This window comes from Syngnathus acus, chromosome 22, assembly GCF_901709675.1.
Source record: "Syngnathus acus chromosome 22, fSynAcu1.2, whole genome shotgun sequence".
In the NCBI taxonomy this organism is placed as follows: Eukaryota; Metazoa; Chordata; class Actinopteri; order Syngnathiformes; family Syngnathidae; genus Syngnathus; species Syngnathus acus.
The window spans coordinates 8,426,330-8,450,944 of NC_051106.1; the positions used below are offsets into that span (position 1 = coordinate 8,426,330).

At 47.0% G+C, this 24,615-nt stretch overlaps 4 protein-coding genes across 10 annotated transcripts; 2 read left to right on the plus strand and 2 right to left on the minus strand.

Moving 5' to 3' along the window:
* The first annotated feature begins 112 nt into the window (after nt 1-112).
* foxo3a (forkhead box O3A) lies at nt 113-3,144 on the plus strand. The gene is made up of 2 exons (XM_037241255.1): nt 113-1,087; nt 1,529-3,144. Exons 1-2 carry the CDS (start codon nt 545-547, stop codon nt 2,717-2,719), a joined length of 1,734 nt encoding a protein of 577 aa, XP_037097150.1. The 5' UTR covers nt 113-544; the 3' UTR covers nt 2,720-3,144.
* On the minus strand, nt 1,070-8,260 carry zbtb24 (zinc finger and BTB domain containing 24). 2 transcript variants are annotated; one of them, XM_037241267.1, is made up of 9 exons: nt 8,076-8,260; nt 6,617-7,299; nt 6,370-6,537; nt 6,219-6,302; nt 5,964-6,047; nt 5,785-5,866; nt 5,451-5,679; nt 4,984-5,383; nt 1,070-1,121 (listed from the first exon to the last, which is right to left on the minus strand). In XM_037241267.1, the coding sequence occupies exons 2-8, from the start codon at nt 7,284-7,286 to the stop codon at nt 5,000-5,002; spliced, it is 1,701 nt and encodes a 566-aa protein (XP_037097162.1). In that variant the 5' UTR covers nt 7,287-7,299; nt 8,076-8,260; the 3' UTR covers nt 1,070-1,121; nt 4,984-4,999. The 2 variants fall into 2 exon arrangements, with proteins under 2 accessions (XP_037097162.1, XP_037097161.1); XM_037241266.1 differs by lacking the exon at nt 1,070-1,121 and having other exon boundaries at nt 4,794-5,383.
* Nucleotides 8,261-8,864: 604 nt separating this feature from the next.
* ddo (D-aspartate oxidase) lies at nt 8,865-11,302 on the plus strand. 2 transcript variants are annotated; one of them, XM_037241359.1, is made up of 5 exons: nt 8,865-9,087; nt 9,552-9,724; nt 9,825-9,933; nt 10,032-10,208; nt 10,532-11,302. In XM_037241359.1, coding segments are annotated over exons 1-5 (1,017 nt in total). In that variant the 5' UTR covers nt 8,865-9,085; the 3' UTR covers nt 11,088-11,302. The 2 variants fall into 2 exon arrangements, with proteins under 2 accessions (XP_037097254.1, XP_037097255.1); XM_037241360.1 differs by having other exon boundaries at nt 8,866-9,087; nt 9,541-9,724.
* A 58-nt stretch (nt 11,303-11,360) lies between these two features.
* On the minus strand, nt 11,361-24,555 carry sash1b (SAM and SH3 domain containing 1b). Of its 5 annotated transcripts, none has more exons than XM_037241201.1 (16): nt 23,258-24,554; nt 15,361-15,492; nt 15,250-15,300; nt 15,130-15,182; nt 14,259-14,395; nt 13,982-14,094; nt 13,823-13,912; nt 13,608-13,740; nt 13,245-13,543; nt 13,020-13,082; nt 12,808-12,936; nt 12,600-12,729; nt 12,364-12,533; nt 12,090-12,299; nt 11,877-12,027; nt 11,361-11,782 (listed from the first exon to the last, which is right to left on the minus strand). In XM_037241201.1, exons 1-16 carry the CDS (start codon nt 23,699-23,701, stop codon nt 11,646-11,648), a joined length of 2,442 nt encoding a protein of 813 aa, XP_037097096.1. In that variant the 5' UTR covers nt 23,702-24,554; the 3' UTR covers nt 11,361-11,645. The 5 variants fall into 5 exon arrangements, with proteins under 5 accessions (XP_037097096.1, XP_037097095.1, XP_037097098.1 ...); XM_037241200.1 differs by having other exon boundaries at nt 13,608-13,743; nt 23,258-24,553; XM_037241203.1 differs by lacking the exon at nt 23,258-24,554 and adding an exon at nt 16,782-16,913 and having other exon boundaries at nt 13,608-13,743.
* Between the last annotated feature and the right edge of the window lie 60 nt (nt 24,556-24,615).

The window sequence follows — 24,615 nt, forward strand, 5'->3', positions numbered from 1 at the left end:
GTTAATATTTTACAAAACCTTTTTTGCATTGTGTGCACCCTGCTGTGCATCCCCATGGGGGGGGGGGGGGCAGGCGGTGACGTCACTGATCCATACTGTCGCTTTAATTCGGAGCAGTGCAGAGGAGGAAGAGGTGGAAGACAAGAGGAGGAGGTGCAGCAGCCGCAGGATTGTGTCGCTGAATGAATGCTTTTGCGTTTTGCATGTGGAAATATCACCGTGGAGGCGAAGTGCTATTGGAGCGTGCAGCGTTTGTGCATGAAGAAGCGGGAGGAAGTGCAACGATGAAGATGCCCGAGGAAGTCGCGGGTGGAAATGGTCAAGATGGCAGCGGAGTGACGTGTTAAATGCTTCTGGGTGCTTGCAGAGGAACGCCAAGCCGAAATCCCCCTGCTTTTCTTTCCCGAGTCCACGAGGAAAAGCCACCGCGATGTCTGCTTAGCATGCATTCCGGCAAATAGATACCCCCCCCCCCCTCCGCCCCCCACACATTGATGGAATGCGCCCTGAGTGACTTCCCGACCCACTCATCGCCCACCGTGACATGGCCGAGGCCAACGAGCCGAACGTGGAGATCGACCCGGACTTCGAGCCCCAGAAGCGGCCGCGCTCTTGCACTTGGCCGCTTCCACGTCCGGAGCTCGGCGCGGCGGGCAAAGCGGGGGCGAACGACGCTGATGTCATCCCCGAGGAAGAGGATGACGACGAAGAGGGAGGAGGAGGTGGGGCAGGGGGAGGAGGTGGCAGTGCGCCCCGGGAGGCTACCGGGTCTCTCACGCCGAGCCAGCTCACTCCCTCCGGCCTCCGCCTTGCCTCGCAGCCCCGCACCGAGGACACCGCGGACGGCTCGCTGTCCTCGGCGCAGTTGACGCCGCCGGCGGCGGCCACCACGGCCTCGCAGCAGCTGCGGAAGTCGTCGGCTCGCCGGAACGCCTGGGGCAACTACTCGTACGCGGACCTCATCACGCAGGCCATCGAGTCGTCCCCCGAGAAGAGACTCACCTTGTCGCAGATCTACGACTGGATGGTCCGCTCCGTGCCCTACTTCAAGGACAAGGGCGACAGCAACAGCTCGGCTGGATGGAAGGTGAGCAGGCTCCGGACGCGCTCGTTGCGCACACCTGCAACACCGACATTTACAGTTGGAAATGGTCGTGGAAAAAAGAAATAACAGAGGCTGGGGGCGACATTGAACTCGTCGAGTTATTCCATAATTGAGTCACTGTTCTCTTATTATTGTAACCATAAATAATAATAATAAACAATGAAATAACATGCCCACTGTTATATCACAACACATAAAATTGGTCCACTTCCCATTTGATGTTTAGGATTATAGTTCAGCCTGAAAACCAATTCATCATGGAATCAAGTCAGATTTGTAGGATTTAGACGTGTGTGTTTCAGGAAATAGGTTTGTAATCCTGTACCATGCATGTGGAATATGGGAGGATTCCCGAGAATCTTTCTAGAAGGAACGACTATATACTTGACAAATACTAGAAACAAACTTTCCTTGCTTCCACAGAATTCCATCCGGCACAATCTGTCCCTGCATAGCCGCTTCGTTAAGGTCCAGAACGAAGGGACCGGGAAGAGCTCGTGGTGGATGGTCAACCCTGACGGCGGCAAAGGTGGCAAGGCGCCGCGTCGCCGCGCCGTCTCCATGGACAACAGCAAATACATCAAAGGCGCCCGAGGCCGTGCCACCAAGAAAAAAGCTTCCCTGCAGGCCGCCCAGGACGGCAGCTCCGAGAGCTCGTCCAGCCTCTCCAAGTGGACCGGCAGCCCCACGTCGCGCAGCAGTGACGAGCTGGACGCCTGGACCGACTTCCGCTCGCGCACCAACTCCAACGCCAGCACCCTGAGCGGGCGCCTGTCGCCCATCCTCGCCAACCTAGAGCTGGACGAGGTGCCCCCGGACGACACGCCGTTGTCCCCCATGCTGTACTCCAGCCCGAGCAGCATGTCGCCGTCCGCCGGGCCCACCGGCCTCTCCGACCTGGCGGGCACCATGAACCTCAACGACGGGCTGTCCGACAACCTGATGGACGACCTGCTGGACAATATCAGCCTGGCGTCCCAGCAGCCTCCTCCCGATGAGGATGAGGACGACGACAAAGACCAGGGGGGCGCCGTCTTCACCTTCGGCAGTCCCGTCGGCAGCTACGTCCCCACGCCGCTTTTCAGCCCCACGTCCATCACCAGCCTGCGCCAGTCGCCCATGCAGACCATCCAGGAGAACAAGCAGACCACCTTCTCCTGCCCGGCGCACCTCACCCTGCAGGACCTCCTCAGCCTGGATTCCGGCAACGTCCTGCTCACCCAGTCCGACCCGCTCATGTCGCAGGCCAGCACCGCCGTGGCCCTGCAGAACTCGCGCCGCAATACGCTGCTTCTGCGCAAAGACCACGTCTGCTCCACCAACCACACCGCCGTCCAGGCACAAGTTTCATCTGTTCTCGGGGGAAATGGTCTCAAGTCTCCCGGCAAAACCTCCCCGGCCTTGCCCGGCCAGGACCCCTTCCCCGGCGCCGCCACCTCTGACCTGGAACTAGAGGGGTTCAACGGCGCACTGGAGTGCGACATGGACTCGATCATCCGCAACGAGCTGATGGAGGCCGACTGCCTGGACCTGAGTTTTGACGCCGCCCACAACGCCAACGTGAACCCGGGGGGCTTCAAGCAGACGTCACCGCAGAGCTGGGTCCAGAGCTGAGGCGCTCAGAACGAGCCGGGATGCAGACTCCACTAGCGGGAAAAGAAAGCGTGTTCAAGTGTATTTATGTCAGCTTAGTTTTCCATCCTATTTAATTTGAGGTGTGATGGGAAAGAAATGAGATAAGGTCGCTGCCCACACACTTTGCGTTAAAAATAGGACAGGACATCAATTGGCGGGGATAGTCGTGAGAAATCTTGTTCCTTTCTCATCACACCTCATGTTTTGGGTACTGTACTCTTAAAAAAAAAAAAAAACAGATCAATGAACCTGAGCGATGTATCATACTGGAACACAAGTTGCGTTCATCTCAGGGAAGATGATTCCGTTCTCTCACGTTGACATTTTTTGCCAAACCAGGGCTAAGAGCCCGTTTACATAGGGGGACAAATAAGGAGAATACTTGACTTTTTTTTTTTTTTTTTTGACTAAAAGGAAAAGTCGACGCACACCAAATCTGAACGTGTACAGCTAGCTCGTGCGACGAACGGTCAAATTGTGTGCTTTATTTTGAAAGTGTGTTTTTTTGGGGGGTACTTTATGATCGTTGGTGACATCATTGTGAAGTTATGAGTCCCTAACCCTCGTCCACTTAAACGGAATATCGGTAAAAGCTCTTAGCGGTGTATGCAGAATTTCACACCAAATAACCTTCATCAATTCATATAGCGGTTTGGCGCATGACGTGGCCAAACATAAATACATCCTCACATTGACAATTTAGCAAAACAATATATCAACATTATTACCAGAAGCAACACTGTTAGCTAATGCTAACCTTTGCTAACACTACGTTTTGGCCTAGCCTAGCCGATCATGTCACCGATTGAGGAACTCTGCGGGGTATAAAATGCAGAAGGCTCGTTCATAGGCTCATTTTCAGAAATAGACCACTTAACATTCACTTGGTTTAACCCAAATTGGGTAAAATAGAAAGAAATATATAAATGTTCACGTAATACGCGAGTTAAGTACTTGACCTTCCAGTTAGCCAATCCAGAGCAAGCTAAACAAAACAAATTGTTTACTACAGTGTTTACTTCTGCGATGCTGCTTCCCTCATTTTGTCACACGTAGCATAAATAGCCCACCCAAAAATGTTATACATAGCTACAGAGGACAGTTTGTTGTTTGGTGACTTCTCGGTGCTATAAAAGAGAAGGTAGCAGGATGCGGTATTAGTAAGCTAGCCATTTCCCGCGCTCACACCCTTACGGGCACTAGAGCAGGTGCTGCCACCCTGTGACGGGAGCCATTCTTGCCATTTTCAAGACCACAGTATTTGAAAATATTGCCAAACGTTTGCATAGCTAGAAATCAAGTGTGTGGATAATAGGAAACATAGCTATGATAAGGGCAAAAACAATAAGGATGAAAATGATCTTTGGCAGGATCTTTTTATTTTATTTATTTCTTGAATTGTGTTCAAATTGCCTTTTTGTTCAAGCACTCCCATTTCAGTGTCCTCCATTTATGTGACACCTTCTGTTTTTATCTTTTTATTTTGAAATTGAGCACTTTTTTTTTTTGATATTTTTTAACTGTCAATCATTTGTGTGCATTGTCATCATCCCTTCTCCTCTTGCTCCTACCAGAATAAAAATGTGTTTGCCAGCTTCTCAAGAGATGGTGCATGTAAATAAAGCTTCCAGAGCCACTCTAACAAATCTCTTTTGTGTTTGTGTGCGTGTGTGTAAAATTCAATTCCCCTCAGAGGAATTGCATGGTTGCAGGTGGGCCAGGGGGGGGGCGGTTTCTATTGGCGGGTTGGTTCTGAGCTCGCAGCCAATTGCGGCTCTGTATCTGAGAGGACCGCAGCTGAGCTTGAGCCTGAGCTGTGCATATTTTTACATGTTAAGATTAAATGTAGCTTAGTTTGCCGTTGTTAGGGTCGTGAGAAAGTAGCGTTGGGAGGACGGGGGAAGAGATATTTGCGTACTTTAAATGTCATATTATAATCAAAGACCATTATTTGAAATTTTATTATAATTGCCTCTGATCACTTACTTTTAATGTCGTATTTAACAAATGAATAGTCAGTCATATTCATTCATTAATAATGTTATTATAATTAAATGTTATGTAAAGTTTAATTGGAAAGTCCCACTGCAAATGAGGAACATGAAATGAAATATTAGTTAAAAACAAAAACATGGTATTGCTCTCTGAATGAACTTTATTTAAACGTCTGTCAACCTGTCTGATTTTTTTTTTGTCTTTCCCTTTCCTGATAAATGTAACAGAATGTCACGAGTGCTGTTTACCGGATCTAAGCTGAGCTCAGGTGTGGCCAGGCGGCGGTCCGGCGGTGGAGTAGACGTTTCCAGCCTGGATCTGGAAGGTGTGTCCGTGGATGTGGTGGCCGGAGATGTGCTCGCCGGTCTGGCTGATGGAGATGGGCTGGTTGACGTGGAGGCCCTGGATGTGCGGTTGTGCCACCTGCTGGGCGGGCCTGGGTGCCACGTGCAGGTGGTCAGCGGCCTCCTTGCTCAGGGTGATGACGTACATGGACTCGGCCCACGACGCGGCCGGAGGGTCCAGCGTGCCGAGCATCTGGATCTGGGGCGCGGCCGTGCTGATCTCCTGCCCCAGGCTGATGTTGTCCCCCGTCACCAGGAGCTGGATCTCCTGCTCCGAGCCTACCGACAGCTGATAGTTCTGGACCTGCGGGAGTTAATTCTATGAACATACCATCTTACGTTTGTTAGCTAAGTATCTTGACTCTACCCACCTCTGCCTGCAGGGCGGCGCCACCTTCTTCCTGGGGCTCAGGTTCCGACACCCTCTCCTTGTTGTGAGTGTTGATGTGGGTCTTCAGGTTGTCGAGGCGGGAGAAGGAGAGACCGCACACGGAGCAGTTGAAGGGCTTCTTGCCCGAGTGGGAGGCCACGTGGCGGCGCCGGGCGCTGCTGTCCGCAAAGGACTTGTCGCAAATGCTACAGCTATACGGCTTCTCGCCTCTGGTGGATGACAAAAGACATAGATCGAAAAATGGAATGGATTCATTCCTGTCTATGGAAAAGCGCAAACAAGTCGAGGAGTTAGCGTGCAGCGGTCATGGTCACCGGTGTATCCGGATGTGCGTCTGCAAAGTGCTCTTGACGGAAAAACACTTGCCGCAGATCTCACATGTGAATGGCCTCTCACCTGCCACGACAACGTCACAACACAATGAACGGAAATGCCAATAATTCATTCAGGCCCCAAAAAAGTTACACGTTTTTGGTTTGGTTGGGATTTTTACCGGTGTGAGTCCGCAGGTGCTTTTTCAACTGGGCCGTATCCAGAAACTTATGCTGACACTGAGCACACTCTGGAAGCGATTTGCCTACAATTCAGAAGAAAATACATAATTGAGTCTTCATGTGGACACATTATTTCAAGACTTTTGCACAAGGGCAGGGTGATATGACCTTCAAATAAAATCGGATTGATTAAAACCAAATATTTGAACCAACTTGAAGTAAGTGATCAAATCAAAATTCCACTTCCATCTGACCTGTGTGGACCCTGTAATGACTTTTGAGCTGCCTCTTCTGAGTGAAGCTCTTTCCACATTGGTCACAACAGAACGACTTGTTTTCTGTGGGACACAACGGTTATATCATTCGGTACACGCACACCGACGAAGGAAGATTTTTCTTTTTTACCCTGGTGGAGGTTCATGTGCTCATGCAGGCTGTTCTTAGTGGCGAGGACTTTGGAGCACACGCTGCACACAAACGGCGTCTCTCCGGTGTGCTTGCGTTGGTGCACCAACAGTGTGTGCTTCTGCGTGAACGCCGCGCCGCACACCTGGCAACAGAATGGCTTCTCACCTGTGGGGGCAGCAATGACATCACTTCCTGTATGGTGCTAGTACAGGAAACGTCATATTAATATGAAGGAGGAGGTCACCTGTGTGCGTGCGTTGGTGGATCTTCAGGAAGATATGGTTTTTGAACCACTTGCCACAGTCCTGGCATCTGGCCTCCGTCTTGCTCTTCCTGCCCCTCTTTGCCGGCTCTCCACCGGCTGACACGTCTCCGCCCACTTTATAGGAATTGTACTTCACGGGTGGCGTGATCTTGCGTCTTCCTGCTCGACTGGGCCGCTCCCCTCCTTCTCTGTCGTCAGCTACTTCTTGTCGCTCTTCGGCGTGGTTGTCACGCACGGGACTCTTCTTTCTTTGCTTTCTGATGAGGAGGCTCTTCTTGGCCCGCCCTTCCTTGCGTCGCCGTGTAGTCTGCAGCGCGTCAATAAGTTCTCCCACCTTCAGCAACCGAGCGGCGGCCAGAAGTTGCTCGCCAGCACTCTCCTCAAAACACACCCGGGCGCTGTAGATGAATTCCAGCACCAAGTCACACGTGGTGGCCGTTACACCGTCGAGCCGGTAGATGTCAACATTGTTGGTGGTGAATATCTGCAAGAAGTAGTCGCTGCTCGCTGCCAGAAGCACCTTGTGCGCTTGGAAACGCTCGCCCTCTGCAAGCAGGGTGACGTCGCACAAGATGTCTCGTTTCCTGAGGTGCGCCAATTTGCTCAAGATGCTCGTCTTGTGGAAGGAAGATGAGGCTGTCTGTGTCATCTTCAATTAACAGCTGAGAAATAGAATAATTAAACATAGAAACAATAAGAGGGGGCATGCATTCATTGACCTTTATCTTTAAAACAATCATTGAAATTGGTCCTGTAGAACTAAGCAATTCATCGAAGTTGAATCTATATTCCTCACGTTCATTCGCATTGTAATGGAAAGAAATCAATTCAAGTACCAAAGCACGGAATGTTGATTTCCAAGTTCATACAATATCAAAACACTCCGAATAATACATACTCACACACAAATACTGTGATAATACATACAGACGAGTAATATAGCAATAAAGTCACAATCTTTCTAATCTATAAAAAAAAAAAACGAGTTAGATAAATGAAGTTCAACGGCGTACTTTTTCATTTAAATGAATGTGTTATGAAAGCACGGCTCCACACTGCCCCCGAGTGGCCAAGGGGCAGACTGCATTATACTTTCGTTCTTATATTTATTTTCTGGTTATTTTGGTAACTAAATAAATCCTGAATTCAAACTCATTGAATAAACGTGTATTTTAATTGTGATTTGAAATCACAAAAATAATCATGATTATTTTTTCCGTAACAAAACTTGTACATATATTTAAGGGGTGTTTAAAAAAGGTAAGCAGTAGAAAAACGACTATTTGGTGAGGATTTGACACGAACAAATTTCGATTAGAACAAGAAAAACTAAAATAAAAAGAAAACTCTTCATCGGACAAGCATGAGCACACTCTACCCTCGAGGTGTTTGAAGCTCAAAAGGCCAACTTGTCAAGTTAGAGAAAAAGCTTTAGTACCTCGAACAAAACGCCCGCTTGCTCTCAGAACTAAAACACGGTTCCTAAAAAACAACAACCTACGTATAACCGTAAAACGACCAGAGGTTGGCCGCTAGGTATTCGTTTGAGACAGTCGGTCGAGTTCTTGGGTGGATAGTTAGCTGTTAGGACCTTACCGTTTTCTTGCTAACCGGAAGTAGTCTGTTTGTTTGACGGGATACCGCGAGAAATGCGCTCGCGACGAGACTTCAGACGCACCTTACGAGATCGTCTTTTGAAGATTCGAGTATTTGATGGATCGTCTTTTGAAGATTCGAGTATTTTATAGATTTAACAGCTGTAATGAAATGAGCAATAACAGAGAAACGTCACAGATGAGGCGCCCCTCTGATCCGTGAAGTCACCCCCCCCCCCCCCCCCCACACACACACACACACATAGTGCATGGTCCAGCACGCTCAAGAATTTGCAAAGGTGAAAAACAGGTTTTCAAAGTAAAGAGACGCCTGCGGTTCCTCCAGCACGCTCAATTTGTAATAATTTGCAAGGGTGAAAAACAATAGTTAAAGTAGTTAAGAGAACATGGGCATATGAGTTCGTTTCAGGCCAATAAATAGAATGATAGCACTCCCAAAACGTCTGTTTGACTTTATTGACAGTTTTGTTTTTAAACTATAGAATTTTTAAAAAGCATATAGTGCACATTTGAAATGTAATATTTTAACTAAAAATCCACCACCCCTCTAAAGAAATGGTTTGATCTACTTCACACGTCTCCCCCCCCCCCCCCCGTCATATATGTTGCCAATCTGTTTTGCGCATGCGTTAGAGCAATACAGTAAATTGATTCCGCGTAAATATCGTAAATCCTGCGGGGTTTATGCACGAAGCAGATAGACCGCTCCTGAGTGGACGCCGTCAAAAGAGACGCAAAAATCGAGAGCCTCCTTTGACGTCTTATACCCCCCCCCGCAGTGCACCGAGCAACAGCTGATGGTGGAACTTCAGACCCTCATGTAGAGAAGTCAATGTGAGTACGTTTGTCATGCCTTATGACACGTTCCTTATCTTCCAGCCAATGCCAGTACATTATTATCTCTAAAAGGCTGCCTTTTGTTTGCTGCATTTATTAGCTGAAGTTTTTATTCAAGTCGTTTAGCATGACCTCTGGCCTAGTTGATTTGTTGACTTCGGCAAGTACATAAACAATACCATTTTTACAGCTTCATTTTGTTTTTCCTTATAAAATCACTTCACTGGTTCTTTTATCTCAAACAAATTATTTTAGGTGCATTACCTGACATGTTTCGGCTTGCAAGTACAAGCCGAAACATGTCAGGTAATGCACCTAAAATAATTTGAGATAAAAGAACCAGTGAAGTGATTTCCATTTGGTTGTTAGTATCATATTTCATACATTAATTTGATATTATATTTCACAAGGTAATGAAGTCATTCATGTTTTATTAATTTTTTCCTAAAGTTATATTCCAGGATGAGAAGATCGAAAGTGGCGGTAGTGGGCGCGGGTGTGGTGGGTGTCTCCACAGCCGTGTGTGTGGCTGAGAAGCTCCCCAGCTGCTCTGTCACCCTGTTGTCCGACAAATTCACCCCGGACACCACCAGCGACGGCGCGGCTGGTATGCTCATTGTGGATCAATGTCCAGGTGGGTGGAAATGCGCCACTGTGTTGATAAACAACAATTTGAATACATTGGTCAATGAAATCGTGAATAACAAATACCCCCCATTCCCTGATTGTATTAGATATTCCTTTGGAACGCCAAAGATGCTGGTTCCGAGACAGCTTTGACCACCTACTGGCCATCGTGCGGTCCCAAAATACACTTGAGACTGGAGTGCTTCTCAGCTCCGGGTAAAGTTCAAGCTGAAATTATTTGAACTCATCCATGAATGGCAAAATGCTGTGCCGATATTGTGCATGATGATGTAAGATCCCCCCCTGCCGCCCAGCTTTCACATTTGCAAGGAGCCCCCTGTCAACAAGAAGCCCTACTGGTGGGACCTCGTGCTTGGCTTTCGCTTCTTGAGCGAACGTGAACTTCGGCGCTTTCCCGAGTACACGTTTGGCCAGGCCTTCACCACCATCAAGTGTGAATGCTCCACCTACCTACCCTGGCTACACCAAAGGTTTGTTTCGGCCACAGCAATAAAATGTCCGCCGCTCCTTTATGAGGTTCTGGGTTTGAACTTTGACACTGGCTTCCTGTTATATTTTAAAAACATGCGCGCTTGCTTCAGTGAAGTTGCCGCCTTAGTGAGCATAAGTGCTACAGAAAATGGATGGGTGGTTTCTAAAAATATTTCCTAACATTTTCTCTATTTTTCCCATATTTGATCAGAATTAATACTTTTATTCAGTCAATAAATAAAAGTAATAAAAGGAACTTTAGGGACAAGTGAAGAAAGAGATGGCTGGAGTTACCTCATAGTTTGAAGTTGTTCGTGTCCAGGTTCACGAAAGCTGGCGGTAAAGTGGAGCAGAAGAAAGTGTCCAGTCTCGAGGAGCTGAGCCCGGAGTACGACGTCATCGTCAACTGCTCGGGCTTAGGCTCCAAAGACCTGGTGGCGGACAACGAGGTCTACCCTGTCCGGGGCCAGATCCTGAAGATGGACGCCCCCTGGCTGCATCACTTCATCCGGCTAGAAAAAGGGACGACATACATCTATCCCGGCTCACGCTACGTCACCCTGGGTGGAACCCGGCAGGAGGGAGACTGGCGCCTAGGGGTGGACCCTGGGGACTCCGAGTCCATCCTGAAGCGCTGCACCCAGCTGGAGCCCTCTCTGCGTGGGGGTAAAGTGCTCGGGGAGTGGGTCGGGCTCAGGCCCACCAGGAGGAATCCCAGAGTGGAAAGGGAGGTGCCCCGGCTGGGCGGCGGGGCACATGTGGTGCACAACTACGGCCATGGCGGCTTCGGCGTCACCCTGGCTTGGGGGACGGCCATAGATGCCACCGGGATGGTCAGAAGCTGCCTTCAAGAAAGGTATCCTCACGCTAAACTGTGATCTCTGCCACAAAATCATCACAAACTAACTCAAGGGGCTAACCGACTTTTTTTTTTTCAATATTGTGATTGCGATTAATTGTGATTATATTTTTAACATCTAGAAATAAAATCCTCTGCATTCCCTCTGCTCTGGGCTGCTCCGAGAATTTATAATGAATCAATAAATTGAATAATATATGATTATATTCCTAATAAAAAAAAACTTGATTGTGAGCTTGACGATTTGTTTTTTCCCTTAGAATAGTACATTTGAAAATTCATGCTTACCAACAATACTTCGTTTTTTTAATTTCTCTCACAAGATCAAGTCATCACTTTTCATTTTCCGGCACGTGAACAACAACAAAGCTTGTGCAAAGCTACCCTAGAGTAAGAAAAGTATTTACACAAAGAACAACTTTCTTTTTTCTTTTTTTCATTGATCTCACTCCTCCAAGTCACTGCAGTTCATACGTGCGGGCAGACCCACTCAACACGAGAAAGCATGAAGAAGAAAAGTGTACCACACAAAGGAGGATGATGAGGGACAGTTCTTAGTGGCGTCACGCCGCGGTGGTTAGCTGGGGTTGTCCAAGGGTTCGCTGCTCTCGTAGCAGCCCGAGTCTCTAGGGGAGGAGTCTCCTGTCAGGACACAGGTGTCCGTCACGGAAGAGTTCTCCTCGGGGAAGCTGCTTGACTCCGGGTCGCTATTGCCTGGGAAGAATAACAGAAATACATACACAATGTCTTTTCTCTTGAAAGTTGACGCTGGGGTGGGCTGACCGTTCCTGCCGAGTTGCATGCTCACCGTCGTAGTCGTGCAGGAGCTGAACGGCAGTGAGCAGCACGGCTCTGTGCTGGGGGTCTGTGATGTGGAGCTCGTCCAGGTCCTCCTCCTCCAGCAGCCGGAAGGTGTCCAGGTCGTCGTAGCCGTTGAACAGGAAGGTAGGGAGGTGCTCCTGTCACATACGCCACCATGAAAATCTGCATGATGATGATGGAGGATTGATTTGGACATTACTTTGAGGTTGATCCGCTCCAGCAGCTCATCCACAGACTGCGGTTTGGGCTGCCGGGCCTTCCTGCGCCTGCGCTCGCTCTTCTTGGGCTTAGCCAGCTCTGGATTGAGCACGTCGACGTAGATGAATTTGAAGGTGCCCACTTTGCCCCTCAGCATGCCCATCCACGTGCCCATCGGGGGCTTGCTGATCATGTCGATCACGTCGCCGCTCTGCATGAGCACACCCGGCGGGAAAGGTTAACTTTAAGCTTTGTTTTTGTTTTGCCGTGGTTACCTTAAGTTTGAGGGAGTCGGTGTCGTAAGGGCTGGGTGTGAAGTCGGTGTGCACCAAGGCGCGTCCGCAGAAGGGGCCGCAGTAAGGCAGCTCGTCTTCCTCGCCGTCCTCGGACTTGACGCTCTCTCTGTTGCTGTTGGACGAGTCGGTGGTGCCCACCGTCTGACCGCCTGCTCACGGACACGCAACAGTGACATTCACATTTTACACACACACGCACACACGGACACACGTACTCATGGAACTCTGTCCGCTGAGAGAACTCCTGAGGCTTTCCACGGAACCTCCAGGCTTCAGCGTGGCTTTCTCCAGAGAAGAGTTCAACTGAGGAGACTGAGGGCAGCTGGAAACACGGTCTGGACTCGACTTTGGAGGGATGCAAAACAAAACAATTGACTTTCCACCATATTTGATGTCCCTTCTCAAGGTTGTGTGTGTGTGTACCTGATCTGACAGCGATGCTTGATATCTCTTGCTGATGTGCTTCCTCATGGTCTCCCTTACAGACTTGACTTTCTTGCCCAGGGAGATGCGGGATATCTGAGGGGACCTTGCACCGTCTTGGTCTTCATTCTGAAAATTGAAGTCGGGTCAAGTTTATAAAAAAAATTGGTTTGCTGTATTTTTAAACATTTGCATTATGTTGTCAGACATACGGTGTGTTGAGCGGCATGCACTGAGCGGTTGCTGAGGTCATATCCTCCAAAACTGCAGGCTCTCTGTCATACAAGCATTAAAAAAAAAAGGACATTAACATAGGCAGAACAAGTCAAAGAAAAACAAAGCAAACTTTTGTCATCATGTTAATTAAATCAACTACCAAACTGTTAGTCTGCTTTGTTCTGTCATGCTTTATTTGTGCTAACAAGCTAGCGACTGACCCCGTGGTGGCTGAGGAGGCCATGTCGTAGCACTCCGTCTGTCGCCGATCGAGCCATCTTGACCTCTTCGCCCTGCTGGTGGTGTTTGTCCACAGCGGCGGCGGCGTTGCTCGCCTCTTCCTCCTCTGAGACGTTCCCGCGTGAGGAGCCGCCGCCGGGATGGCTGTGCACGGAGGTCCCTGTCGTGTCCAAGCTGCCAGAGGAGCGTGACGCGGTGACGTTGTCCTCGTGGTAGCCAAGCTGCTCCTGCAAGGCGGACGTCAGCGAGTCCACGGGACAAATGTTTGGCTGACAGGACTCTGTGGATCATCAGATAACAATCAAGTTTATTGTCACATATGCTTTTCTCGATGCTCAATGTACCTTCTACGCCGGTCCTTCGGGTCTGGTCGATCCTGATGAGTTTATTCTTCACCTTGCGTGTGGAGCTCACCAGCTTGTGAAGCCTCCTGAACGTCAGCCCTTCTTCTTGCTCCGTGTCGGAAAGCTCGTGCAGCTGCTACACACAAGCCAACGTGATTATGTTTTTATTTTATTTTTCATATCGCCATGGACACCCGGGTGTTTAAAAGACTTACACTGTCACTTAAAGACTCGTTGGCAGAATGACAAACCTCCGACAGTTCCAACCTGCATTTCTGGTTCTTTTGCGTCTCAAACTCCTTCAACTGCACGTAAACACACACAACTCTTAAGTATTTCCTTCCTAGTCCATCCAGATATTATTGTTATGTTACCCGAGCCAGGGCTTCCTCAATTGAGATCATGTTCTCCTTGACCATCGTCATCAGCTGGATGCGCTCTTCATCGCTCATTGTGATCTCGCTGGCCACGAAGCCCACCAAATCGCCTGGGACACACACACACACACACACACACACACACACACACACACACACACACACACACACACACACACACACACACACACACACACACACACACACACTTCTAAATACAATTGAAATGACTCTTGGAGTACTTACCGATCCTGCTAAAACATGTTTTTGTTACCTTTTCCAAGGTGTCGCGTGGCAGCTCCTCTGGGTGTCTTTTTAAATGTATTCCAAATAGATTTGCTCTTTCTCCTGCCGTCCCATTTCCCTCCGCTGGATCCTTCGTCCGAAGAGCCGGACTTGTGCACGGGAAACCTACGCACACACAAAACCAGTTGCAATTTTTTTTTTTGAAATCAAGATGACAACCACAACTAAAGGATACCTCTTCTCCACATGTATTCTCTTCATGTTCTTTGTGGGCCATCAGCTAACAAAACAGTGCTGTCGTGACACCAATCAAAGGAGTAAAAATTAGAGGCTTGGTGTGGGCCGCTCTCCATGGATGAACACATGAGCTCGGTTGGGATACAAAAGAGCCCCCCCCCCCTTTGAACTGGAGGTTTTGCAGCAGTGACAGTTTCAATGTGGAGGCTGCATTCCTCTCCCAACTCCCGCCCTCCCTCCCGCATGCACGCACTTTACTGGAAATAACTGTGTCCGAATGGAGGCCAATCAGCACTAATGGGCAAAACTAATCAGCAAAAATGTTTTTGAAAGATTATTTTTGATTTTATTATAGAGATAAAAACGATTCTCATACATTATTATTTTATCTTATTATTTTTTTAAACAACAAGGCAGATTAATAATTATATTGAAAAAAAAATCTTTATGAGTCAGTGGGTGTTTAGAAAGCAACATCCTTTGTGTGTGCTCCATTCTTAATCATCTTCCTGTGACTCATCAACAGAGGGAACAAAAGCAGGAAAGACAAAGGCAAGTTTGGGAATGACACACACATGCGCACAACACGCATACACACCAGCATCTCACAGCCAGCCGGCGCATCATTTTTGCATTTCAAAGTCATGACTTGAGTTCCTTACTTCCTGTCTGTCTCCGGCGTGGACGTGCTGCTGTTGCAGAGCCCGAGAGATTCCTTTAAAACGGGAATAAAAGTCGAATGTAGTAGAAGTTGCAGGCGACATATAACAGCTTAATCTTACCTGAATCTGAGAGCGCAGCTCTCGCGAAGCGGCCGCCGAGTCAAGCTTTCCCTGAATTTGATGTAGAATGTCAAGATAATGAAATATTGTCACAGGTCATTATTTTCTTACCATCGCATCCGCCTCTTGCACTAGTCGGCGTCGGCGCAGCTCTTCCATCCTTTCGCACACGTCGTTGAGGCACGTGCCGTAATAGCGAGAATACTCCTGGGCCAGATCATCAAGGGTCCCCGCTGAGCCATCCTAAATAAAAACAAAAAAAAAAAACAATAAGCACTGTGCTAATTGTTTGTGTTTCTAAGAAGCGTCACCATCCGGCCGGAATAAAAACTCGAGTGACCACCTGAGCGCAGCGTGACGTAACTATGACGCGCACGATGCTCTCTTGAGCACTCAACAGGCCGGCACGTAAAAGCACCATCACATGAGGGAAAAAAAAAAAAAAGTTCATCGATACAGTATTTCACTCCTGCCGCTTTTGTGGCCGTTTGCTTGAATGGGTGAGAAAAGTCATTGGCCCTCGGGGGCCACGTGAATCTTTTGTGTGTCCGTGAGATGCTGGGAAATGCGACACCAAGGCTTCTGCGGTTCGTGCGTCACGCTGTACTTAACTTTTTTTTTTTTGGCTTGCGCACCGTTCATTTGCAGGAAAAAAAAATGATGGAGTCCTTCCCATGCCCGTTTTGGTTTATTCTGAGCCATATCTAGGCCACTGGAGCCGTGTTTACGTTTATTAGCGCCGTCATGTGGGTCGTGTGACAAAAGAGGGTTTGTTTTCAATTTCCAAGGTCGTCTTCTGGCTTGAGGGGGTCAGACGATGAATGGGCCTCGTTTTCAGGATCGTCACGAGACATTTCGGATATGCAAACCTCGGCTCAGCCGCCTCATTTGCATATCATAAAAAGGTCATAAGGTTATGCTGATTCCATTGGTTAGGAAACAAAAGAGCTGTGTTCACTCCCATTACGGTGCAAACGCCCATTTTCTACCTGTGAAAATTAGAATTAGATTTAGAATTAGTTTTGCACCAGACTTGTGAAAACAGAGCCCTAAATGTTTGCTAAGAGAACTTTGTGATTCACATTTGCTTGAACATGTGGTGAGCATGCGTTTTGAACATATGACCTACCAGCCGCTAACATTTTCATCCAGTCTCGTCTTGTTAATGCAATCTCATACGAGTCTTGTCACTGTCACGTTATCTCCATGTGGCATCAATAAAATCCGAAAATCATCGACAGAAACAACTTTCCAAACTCCAACCTTCCTCACTCTTCAGAGCTATCCCCTCAGTACTCCAAACTGGTCCAACTCTAATTTGCCCAACTCCAAAACCCCTCCTCCTCCACCGAATACACTTTTCTAAGCCTAATCCTTCGCAAACCATCAAACCTTGACCCTGTTCATTCATTCAGTGCCCATGACAAAATTAGGCTTAGCTGAGATGTATTTGAGCAACTTTGAAATTCAAGCCTCGGAACTACATTCCGATGCGTTGGATAGAAGGAAAAATATAAATAAAATGAACTCACCACAAATGGGCATCCACCAGTTAGCTGCGTCCCTGCTGCTCTGCATTGAAACTTTGGCTAGAGTGCAGACAGTGGAGGACAATGAAAGGGGAGGAGTGTGTGTGTGTGTGTGTGTGTGTGTATATGACATAGCTGTGGGGAGGCTCTGTTGGGTGGGGCTGGTCCCTTTGCAGCTGCAGCCCCGCAGAGACGGACGGGCCTGACTCACATGTGCAAATAAACCACTGCTTCACCACTGTGCACTGTACTGTTTACGTGTGTGTGTGTGTGTGTGTGTGTGTGTGTGTGTGTGTGGTGTAGCGGGCTGGTGTGTGTTTATGTGTGCAGTCAGAGCACAGCCATGTGTCACGGCTGACTCTCGACCATTTACGACTCCCTCAGCCGGTGTAAAACTTTCTCGTGTTTGACCTGCACATGAAAAAGTCGCAGAGACAGGAAGTGTTCAGAGTGAGAGGGCTATAAATACAGCTTTAAAGACTGTGTGTGCGTAAAAAAAAAAAAAAAGGCCAAAAATATTTGTGGCTAATTAGAATTCAATGAATGTCAACCTTTTTTTTTAATATGGTGACTTTGGACTGTCTTGCTGTACTGTACATATATTTACTTACACTTTCCAATTTTAAATCCAGCAGGTGGCCAGCAGATGGCAGCAAATACTTTCTTTCTGAATGAATGACCACTGCTTCAATCCTCGTTTCTAAAGAAGATCTAGAAAATGTCAGTGAATACAAAGTGTCATCATATTGATGGCCCTTAAATCAGGCTGGCATGCCATGTCTAGTATTAGGTATTGACCTGGATTGTAATTTACATTTCCAGTAAAGCCCCTTGACCTCTGGGCCTCTAATCTTAACCTCGGAAAACAAAGATTAGGGCAACAATAGCGGTCTCGGATAGGCGGGGAGGTCAATAGTGCCTAAGACCTTACGATGCACTCAGACCCGGCGACATGGGCGGGCAATAAAGGGCCGTGACCACCCACCAACATTCAAGTTTTTTAATTTGAATGACAAAACATTCAAAAGTATTGACCTCGTATAAGACGGAGGTCTGGGTGCACTTCCTGCCAGAAAGAGCTCTTTTTCCATCTGGTGACACAGCGGCCAACAGCTCGGCGCCCCGGCATGTCGGCTCGTCCCCGTCGGTCGGATCTTTTCCGATCACCGTCAAAATGTTCCGGCCTGCGCCAGGAACGTCATCTGAGCTTTGATTCCTGCAGAGTTGGCGGGAATCATGCGACAGCGGAAAATGTCAAGGAGAGCAAATGGCTTCGTAAAACCTGACATGATCTTGGACATTAGACATACTGTAGCCGAACATACAGTGGCGCCTTGAGATACAAGTGGCTCGACGTTTTTTTGAGTTGGTCAGCTTTTTATTTCGACTTGAGTGCAAACTGTGAGCATCTTCAAATTGTTTATTGCTGTTAAAATGGAGTGTCAAACTAAGAAAAAACACAATTTGTGTATTTAAAACAACTGATAGCTTAGCCTTTAGTTGGGTAGCTTAATGCTAACACACCATAGGCGTGAGCTAACAGTTATTTGCCAGTGTTAAATCTCTTTAAGCAACGAATATTTCAACACAAATGTCACAGCAAACAGACCATATAACATTAGTTATTTTTTTTTCACTATTTCCAAAACAGTAATCAAAAGTTATAAAACAAGAGAGATTAAACTCACATAACTAGTTGAGTATTACGCTGCAATTTGTAAAAGATACTCACTATGTAGCCAAAAAATGTGAATAGAGAGCAGCCAGAGATTAAAGGGAATGTGAGGGACACTCTTAAGTAGATTAAGAGGCCAGACAGGAGGGAGAGACCAAACCATTTGTCTCCACCATTAAATCTTGCAAATCTGATCGGGGGGGTTTAAACAACAACTCTCATTTAGAGGCAGGTCTTCGGACAATAAAATGCCTCTTGATTCAGTGGTATGATTTACTGCGGCGGCAGCCCCGCAGCATCTGGATTGTCCCGACTCTTTGAAGCATGCTTAATGCAGCCCGCGCTCAGGCCAAAAAGAGACGCGGCGCTTTTTAAATGTCACTTAAATTACCCGCATGGAAATCTAGCTTGCGCTGAAGCGGCTCTGAACGGAGGGTTGCTGCGGTGGGGAGGGCAGATTGTTCCCATCTCATGGAGCATTATTAATTCAGGAAAGCTAAAAAAAAAAAAAAAAATTATCGAAATCAAAGTTTAAGAGCAGGATTGCAGTCGTGTTTGCTTTTGTTGAAACCGCTTGCGATTTGGGCCGGTTCTCAGGTGCGGGTGTTTCAATTTTGCAGAGGTCGCCAAAAAGACAATTATTGTCCGATTCCAGGAGGTTTTAGTCATCGGTTTGCGCTTCGGCGGACAGCAGCTCGTATCGTTATCATATCACAAGTCTCAACGTTGCTGACAAGACAACTCGGCCGTGATGCTCCCGTAAGGCACGTCGGCGCAGGTCAAGGGCGACAGTCGAGAAATACGAAATGATAGAGCCGTGTGGAGGCGGATGGAAAACAAGTGCTGGTCACATTTGGTGTGGAAAGAAAAGCTTGGGGTCATTTTTGAATACAAAAACAAAACAGATCAGAGCCATAGATGGGGGGGGAAAAAATCCGTGACAAATTTAAGCTTGGCACACTTTCAATATTGTGAATCAAAGTGGATTGGTGAATAGAGAGTTATTTGGAATGCAGCCAAATAGACATTTCCACTTTCGAACCAGCATCTCATTCCCAACTGGAGGATCCTTAACCGCAAACATGGCGCTCATGTGATGTGCTACGACAAAACAAGACAAGAGCGCTCTGGCTCGTTGGAACACGCGTTTCCTGACAACCTAAAATGTCCCCGCAGAGCTGGGTGGAACCTTCAGCTTCCGAGCAGATTAACCTCTCGGATGCGCCATCATCTGGTTCACGGGGGGCACCGTGCCTGTCTATCATGGTTATGGCGACGGCGGCCGTTAATGGATGCTAACCGCAGCTAGCCAAGCGTGCGCTGACTTCATAAGAATTGTATGAAGCTTTTCTGCCTTAATAGGTTTCGCTGTCATTCTTGGAGATCTCTCGCGCTCTCTGTTGTACTTCTACATATCAGACTACATTGGTGACCAAAATTTGGTCAGCCATTTGTCTTGTACAGTTATTCTCAAACTAGGCATCGCCCCTGCAATAAGTGAAATTCGCAATTAAAATACTCTCTCGTGCGTATTTTTATCGCAATTACAGCACTTCAATTATGAAGGCCTATAAATACTTAAAAACACATTTCAACACAAAATATCACAACTGGAAGAGTTCAATCTGTGCATCTATTTTTAGCTTACACAAATATGTGTATTTCTGCTTGAGTACAGAGCGCAAGTACTAAGACCAGACTCAAAATGGAGTCATGCATGATACACTAAATTGTTTATGACCACGAGACATCATCTCGTTTCACATTTTTTCTAGACAGTCAGTTGTTCATGAATAATTCCTAATTAGCATCTTCGAGGTACACTAAATGCTTATTCACATGACTGCTATCGCATAAAACTAGAGTGTACATTTGAGAATTTACATGGTCGCTACACTTAAATTGTCCTCTGGGCTTCATTAGCGCAAATGGCGGAGAAGAAAGACGAGCACAGATGCACATCAAACTTTTAATGTGTGCACGTGAAGTGATTTTCTCACATGAACTGACGCTGAGGTGCATTTGGGATTTGGACTAACAGTGAGTGGATTCATTTAACTCAAAGGCTACTAAAAGAAAAGATAACACACAAGGAGAAAGTCCAAATAACAAAAAATCCAGATGGGGCAGTGACATCCGAGCCAGTGAAGACATAAAATCTGACTTTAGGTCAAATCACAAGGGTGTCTTTATTCCTATGGCCATGCGGATGTCGTAAAAATCTCTCTCTTTGGATCTATAAATCTGGAAACTAAAGGAACTTGAAGAATGTCTCTTTCTCTCGCCGGTGAAGCGAACCGACGCTAACGTTAGCCACCATATGAATAACTATGGGGAAAAAAAAGAAAAGTGAGGCAAACATTTGAGAATGCTAATTGTGCTTGACTTTAGATGTTCTGTTGTGTTAGGCCAAGTCCAAGTTCCAGTTGTCATGAAGTGAGAGCGACTAGTGTGCCGCAACTTGACGGCCGAGGCATTTTGACAACACTGTCACACATTAGCATATAAACATCAGAGGAATAGACTTGGGACGCAAATAGCTGCAGTCTGCCTGCAGTAAAACATACACGCATGTGCGCACAGTCCTCTTCTTTGATCACCACTAAAATCACGTGACGTGATCACGCATTCCAAGAATTAATATGGCTCGGAGGGGAGACAGTGGATATAAAAAGGCTACACATCCTTAATCCAATGCCAGTTTTTGTTGTGGTATATATATATATATATATATATATATAAAAAAGAAATAATAATAATAATCTCAAAAACCTGGCTTTTAAGTAGGGGTGTGTAGACTTTTTATAGCAACTGCATATCAGGCTACGTAAGTTGACTGGCTTCACCCCCCCTTACAAAAAAAAAATCCATTTGCAAGGCCAGCCATCTGCTTTAGCCAGAAGATTAAAATCAGAATTTATTTGCAGAATGACTTGGCTGGTGTTCAATAAATCTACTGTGCTCCAAAGTGACATTGTCATGGTTTGTTCCGCTTCAAACTACCTGACAAGACCTGCGAGCATTAGAACATCTGAGCTTTACATGGGGTTAAACAGAGTTTATAAAAAGTGTCAGGTGTGTGCCGATTCACATCCCGCAGGAGATTGAATGTGACACATCCCCAGTTTTAAGAGGGTGTGCACACTTAAGCAACCTCCAACTTGGAACATTAGCTTGTTTAGCGAGCCACAGCAAATCGGATCAAAACCTGCTGCATTAAATGGTCATGAGCGATTGCTAACGTAGCATTGCTGAGCTCGTGATTGATTTCAATGATGCATGTTGTTAAATGGAGGGAGGGAAACGCACAGCTTCGCTTGGACTGCTCCATTGCAACACTCAATATTTCACATCAACTATTACTTAGATATATTTAGCTGCGGCGAGAGCGGCCATATTGTTTGCTGAGACTTCACAATCGAATTGTGTCATCGTTAAGTCCAAATAAAATATCTTGGGCTCGTCTACGTCTTTTTGGTGTCATTTCATGAGACAGTTTTACAAATCTGTTGTTTAGCCCGCAGTTAACTTTGGGTCAGTGAAAGGCTAAAAGGATTATACACTAAAGGCAATTTTCCATTTTGTAGTGTAAATGTGCCATGACACAATCCCCCGCCGGTCACGCTTGACCTTTTTATGACCCCGATGACGTCACGCGCGAAAAGCTGGGCGGCGTTCTTCGGCTCGTTACGGCTCGGATACGACTTTTGTCCATTCGCGTGAGCTCTGGTGTCACATAGCTCGCAATATACCTGACCTTTGGGGGCATTGGAGATCCTATCGGGGGGGAACGCCGTGCATCAAATTCCCGCGGTGAGCGGATGTCCAGTATCGTACAGTTTGACCTATTTTAATGCGGTCTTCCTCCCGATGGCAGGAGAAAGACTTCCTTTCTTAAATTTTTATTTTTTTTAATCACACTAGTGAGCTTCTAAACTGGATCTGCACTGCTCATTCCGTAGAATAATCGGCCAAATTCGGGCCGATGTTGAGCGATAATCGAACGATTTAATCGGGAGAACAATTCATCGGTCGGGCCCTCCTGCTAAGAATAGAAAAATATAAATTGTGACAAATATGGGTCAGGGATTATGGTCTGGGATTTACATCAGACATACACCATAAATACAGTATGAGAACATATGCATGGTACCACTTCGAGGCGATGTAATGTCAAGTTCGTCTTTCGTTTTTATATTTGGGTTCATACCACGCTATATCTCTGTCTCCATGAAGTGATTTATAAAAAAAAATTAAGCCCATGTCGCCCAGCCCTACTGGGAAGTGTTTTAGAAAGCATAATAAGAGCCAATTATTGCACTCCTCCTTTAAGAGTGTGAACGAAGGACAGCTTCAAAGAAAATTGCTCCTCATTGTGATGAGGCACCAAAGGCTTTCTTTCATACTTTTCAACTTCCTTTCCTCCCTGCTCGGCCTCATGAAAAGCGTGTAAGGGAAGGAAAAAAAAACCCCTGAGAATATTCATCGTCTAGCAAAGGATGGCGGGACAAGTTCAAGCCAGCAGGGTTCCTCTCACAGTGTCAATGGACGCTGGCGAGATGGAAGCCCTGCACAGGCAGCAGACAGCTGGCTCTGCTTTTGTCTGTTTTGTTCAAGTAGCGTTTCAACTCATCTGAATAGAAGGGTTTTGCTACAAAAAAAGAAAAAAAAAAGAAAAGCGGCCACAGTTTGGGGACTATTACATCCTTTGGAAAGAAACATAAAATGATGGAGAAAATAGATCTAAGCCCCACATTCCAAGATTATTATTTTGACAACATTTTATATATATTTTTTTGCCTACCTTATGGCTGTACGGTGCTTCTCCGAGGTCAATCCCATCCTTGGCCAGTTTATCCCGAATGAGGACCTTGAGCTTGAGTTTGGGATAGGTGACAAAGTCGTTACAGTCCGTCAATCTTGGGTCATGATTTCCTGGACAGGATGGGCGGTGTGTCCCTCTAACATGGTTCTCCTTCCTGCCCTGGTTCTCTATCTCCTGTTGGGGTTCCAGTGTGAAGTAGAACCCCGGTGCCTTCCTGCCATCGGAGTTCCTCAGCTGCCGGACGGCGGCCAGCAGCCTCTGGCGGTGGTACTCCACGTGGACCCCGATGGCATCCAGGTCAGGTCCGCCGATCTGCTTGCAGACCTCCAGGTCGTCGTAGCCGTTGTCCAGGAAGGCCTCCATGTACTGGGCGAGGTGGAGCCGTGAGAGCCAGTCCAGCACCAGGTTGGGGCCCTGGGTCATCCTGGCTGCAAGGTGCACCTAGCCCACCACCTCTACCATTACATCAAGGCTAGTAACTCCAGTTAAGGTCCTCCAGCAATTTATGTAATCTTCTAAATTGTATTTTCTCAGCTACCCTGTACGAGTCAATCATGCCCCCTTTTAGCCCTGGGAAGGGGAAAATTCTGGAGCCATGTCTGATCACCACCAAGTCCTTAGGGCCATCTGAAAGCATCCTGGAGAAATGTTCATTTATCTGAAACTAGTTGATGCCTATGTGTAAAAATTCTCATTACCACCCACCCACTTTAGACATCTCAAGGGAGCACAACTCGCATCATCGCTTCAGGACGTCGGTCACTTTTTGGACAGTGAGAACTAGCGTCGTCCGAGTTTCGTGAGGAAGTACAACGATTTCGGGACAAACCTCCGCTTGGGAAGTTAACTATCGGCTAAATTTAACACGGGACACCGTGACGAGGTGCCTTTACATACGCTGAGTCTATCGGCTTTATGATTTTTATTCGGCGACGGACGGCGCCCAAAAATTGTGGTCACCTACTAAAAAAAAAAGACATGTAGCGCCAGACACGACGCGCCGGTAGCGGTTAATAATCAACCAGGAGCGAGAATTCGAAAAAAGACCAAAAGGCAGTTCAAAACTTATCTTCAGCGTCGTGTCTTGTCGTTGTTCCTCGAATTCAACTTTGCTCGTCCGTCTCACTCCGCCGTGGTCACCGTGAGGAGGAGAATGATGATGCTCTGTCTCATGTGTGTACCGTAGTGTTTAATCCAGCCGAATGAACTAGCACAGACGTGTTTTGGCGCCACCCGCAGGGCATTCTGGGAACTGTAGGCGAAAGGCTTTCAATAGTTGGAAATCCTGTAAAAAATAAAATACAAGAAACTTGTGTTCTGTTCTAAAATACAAAACA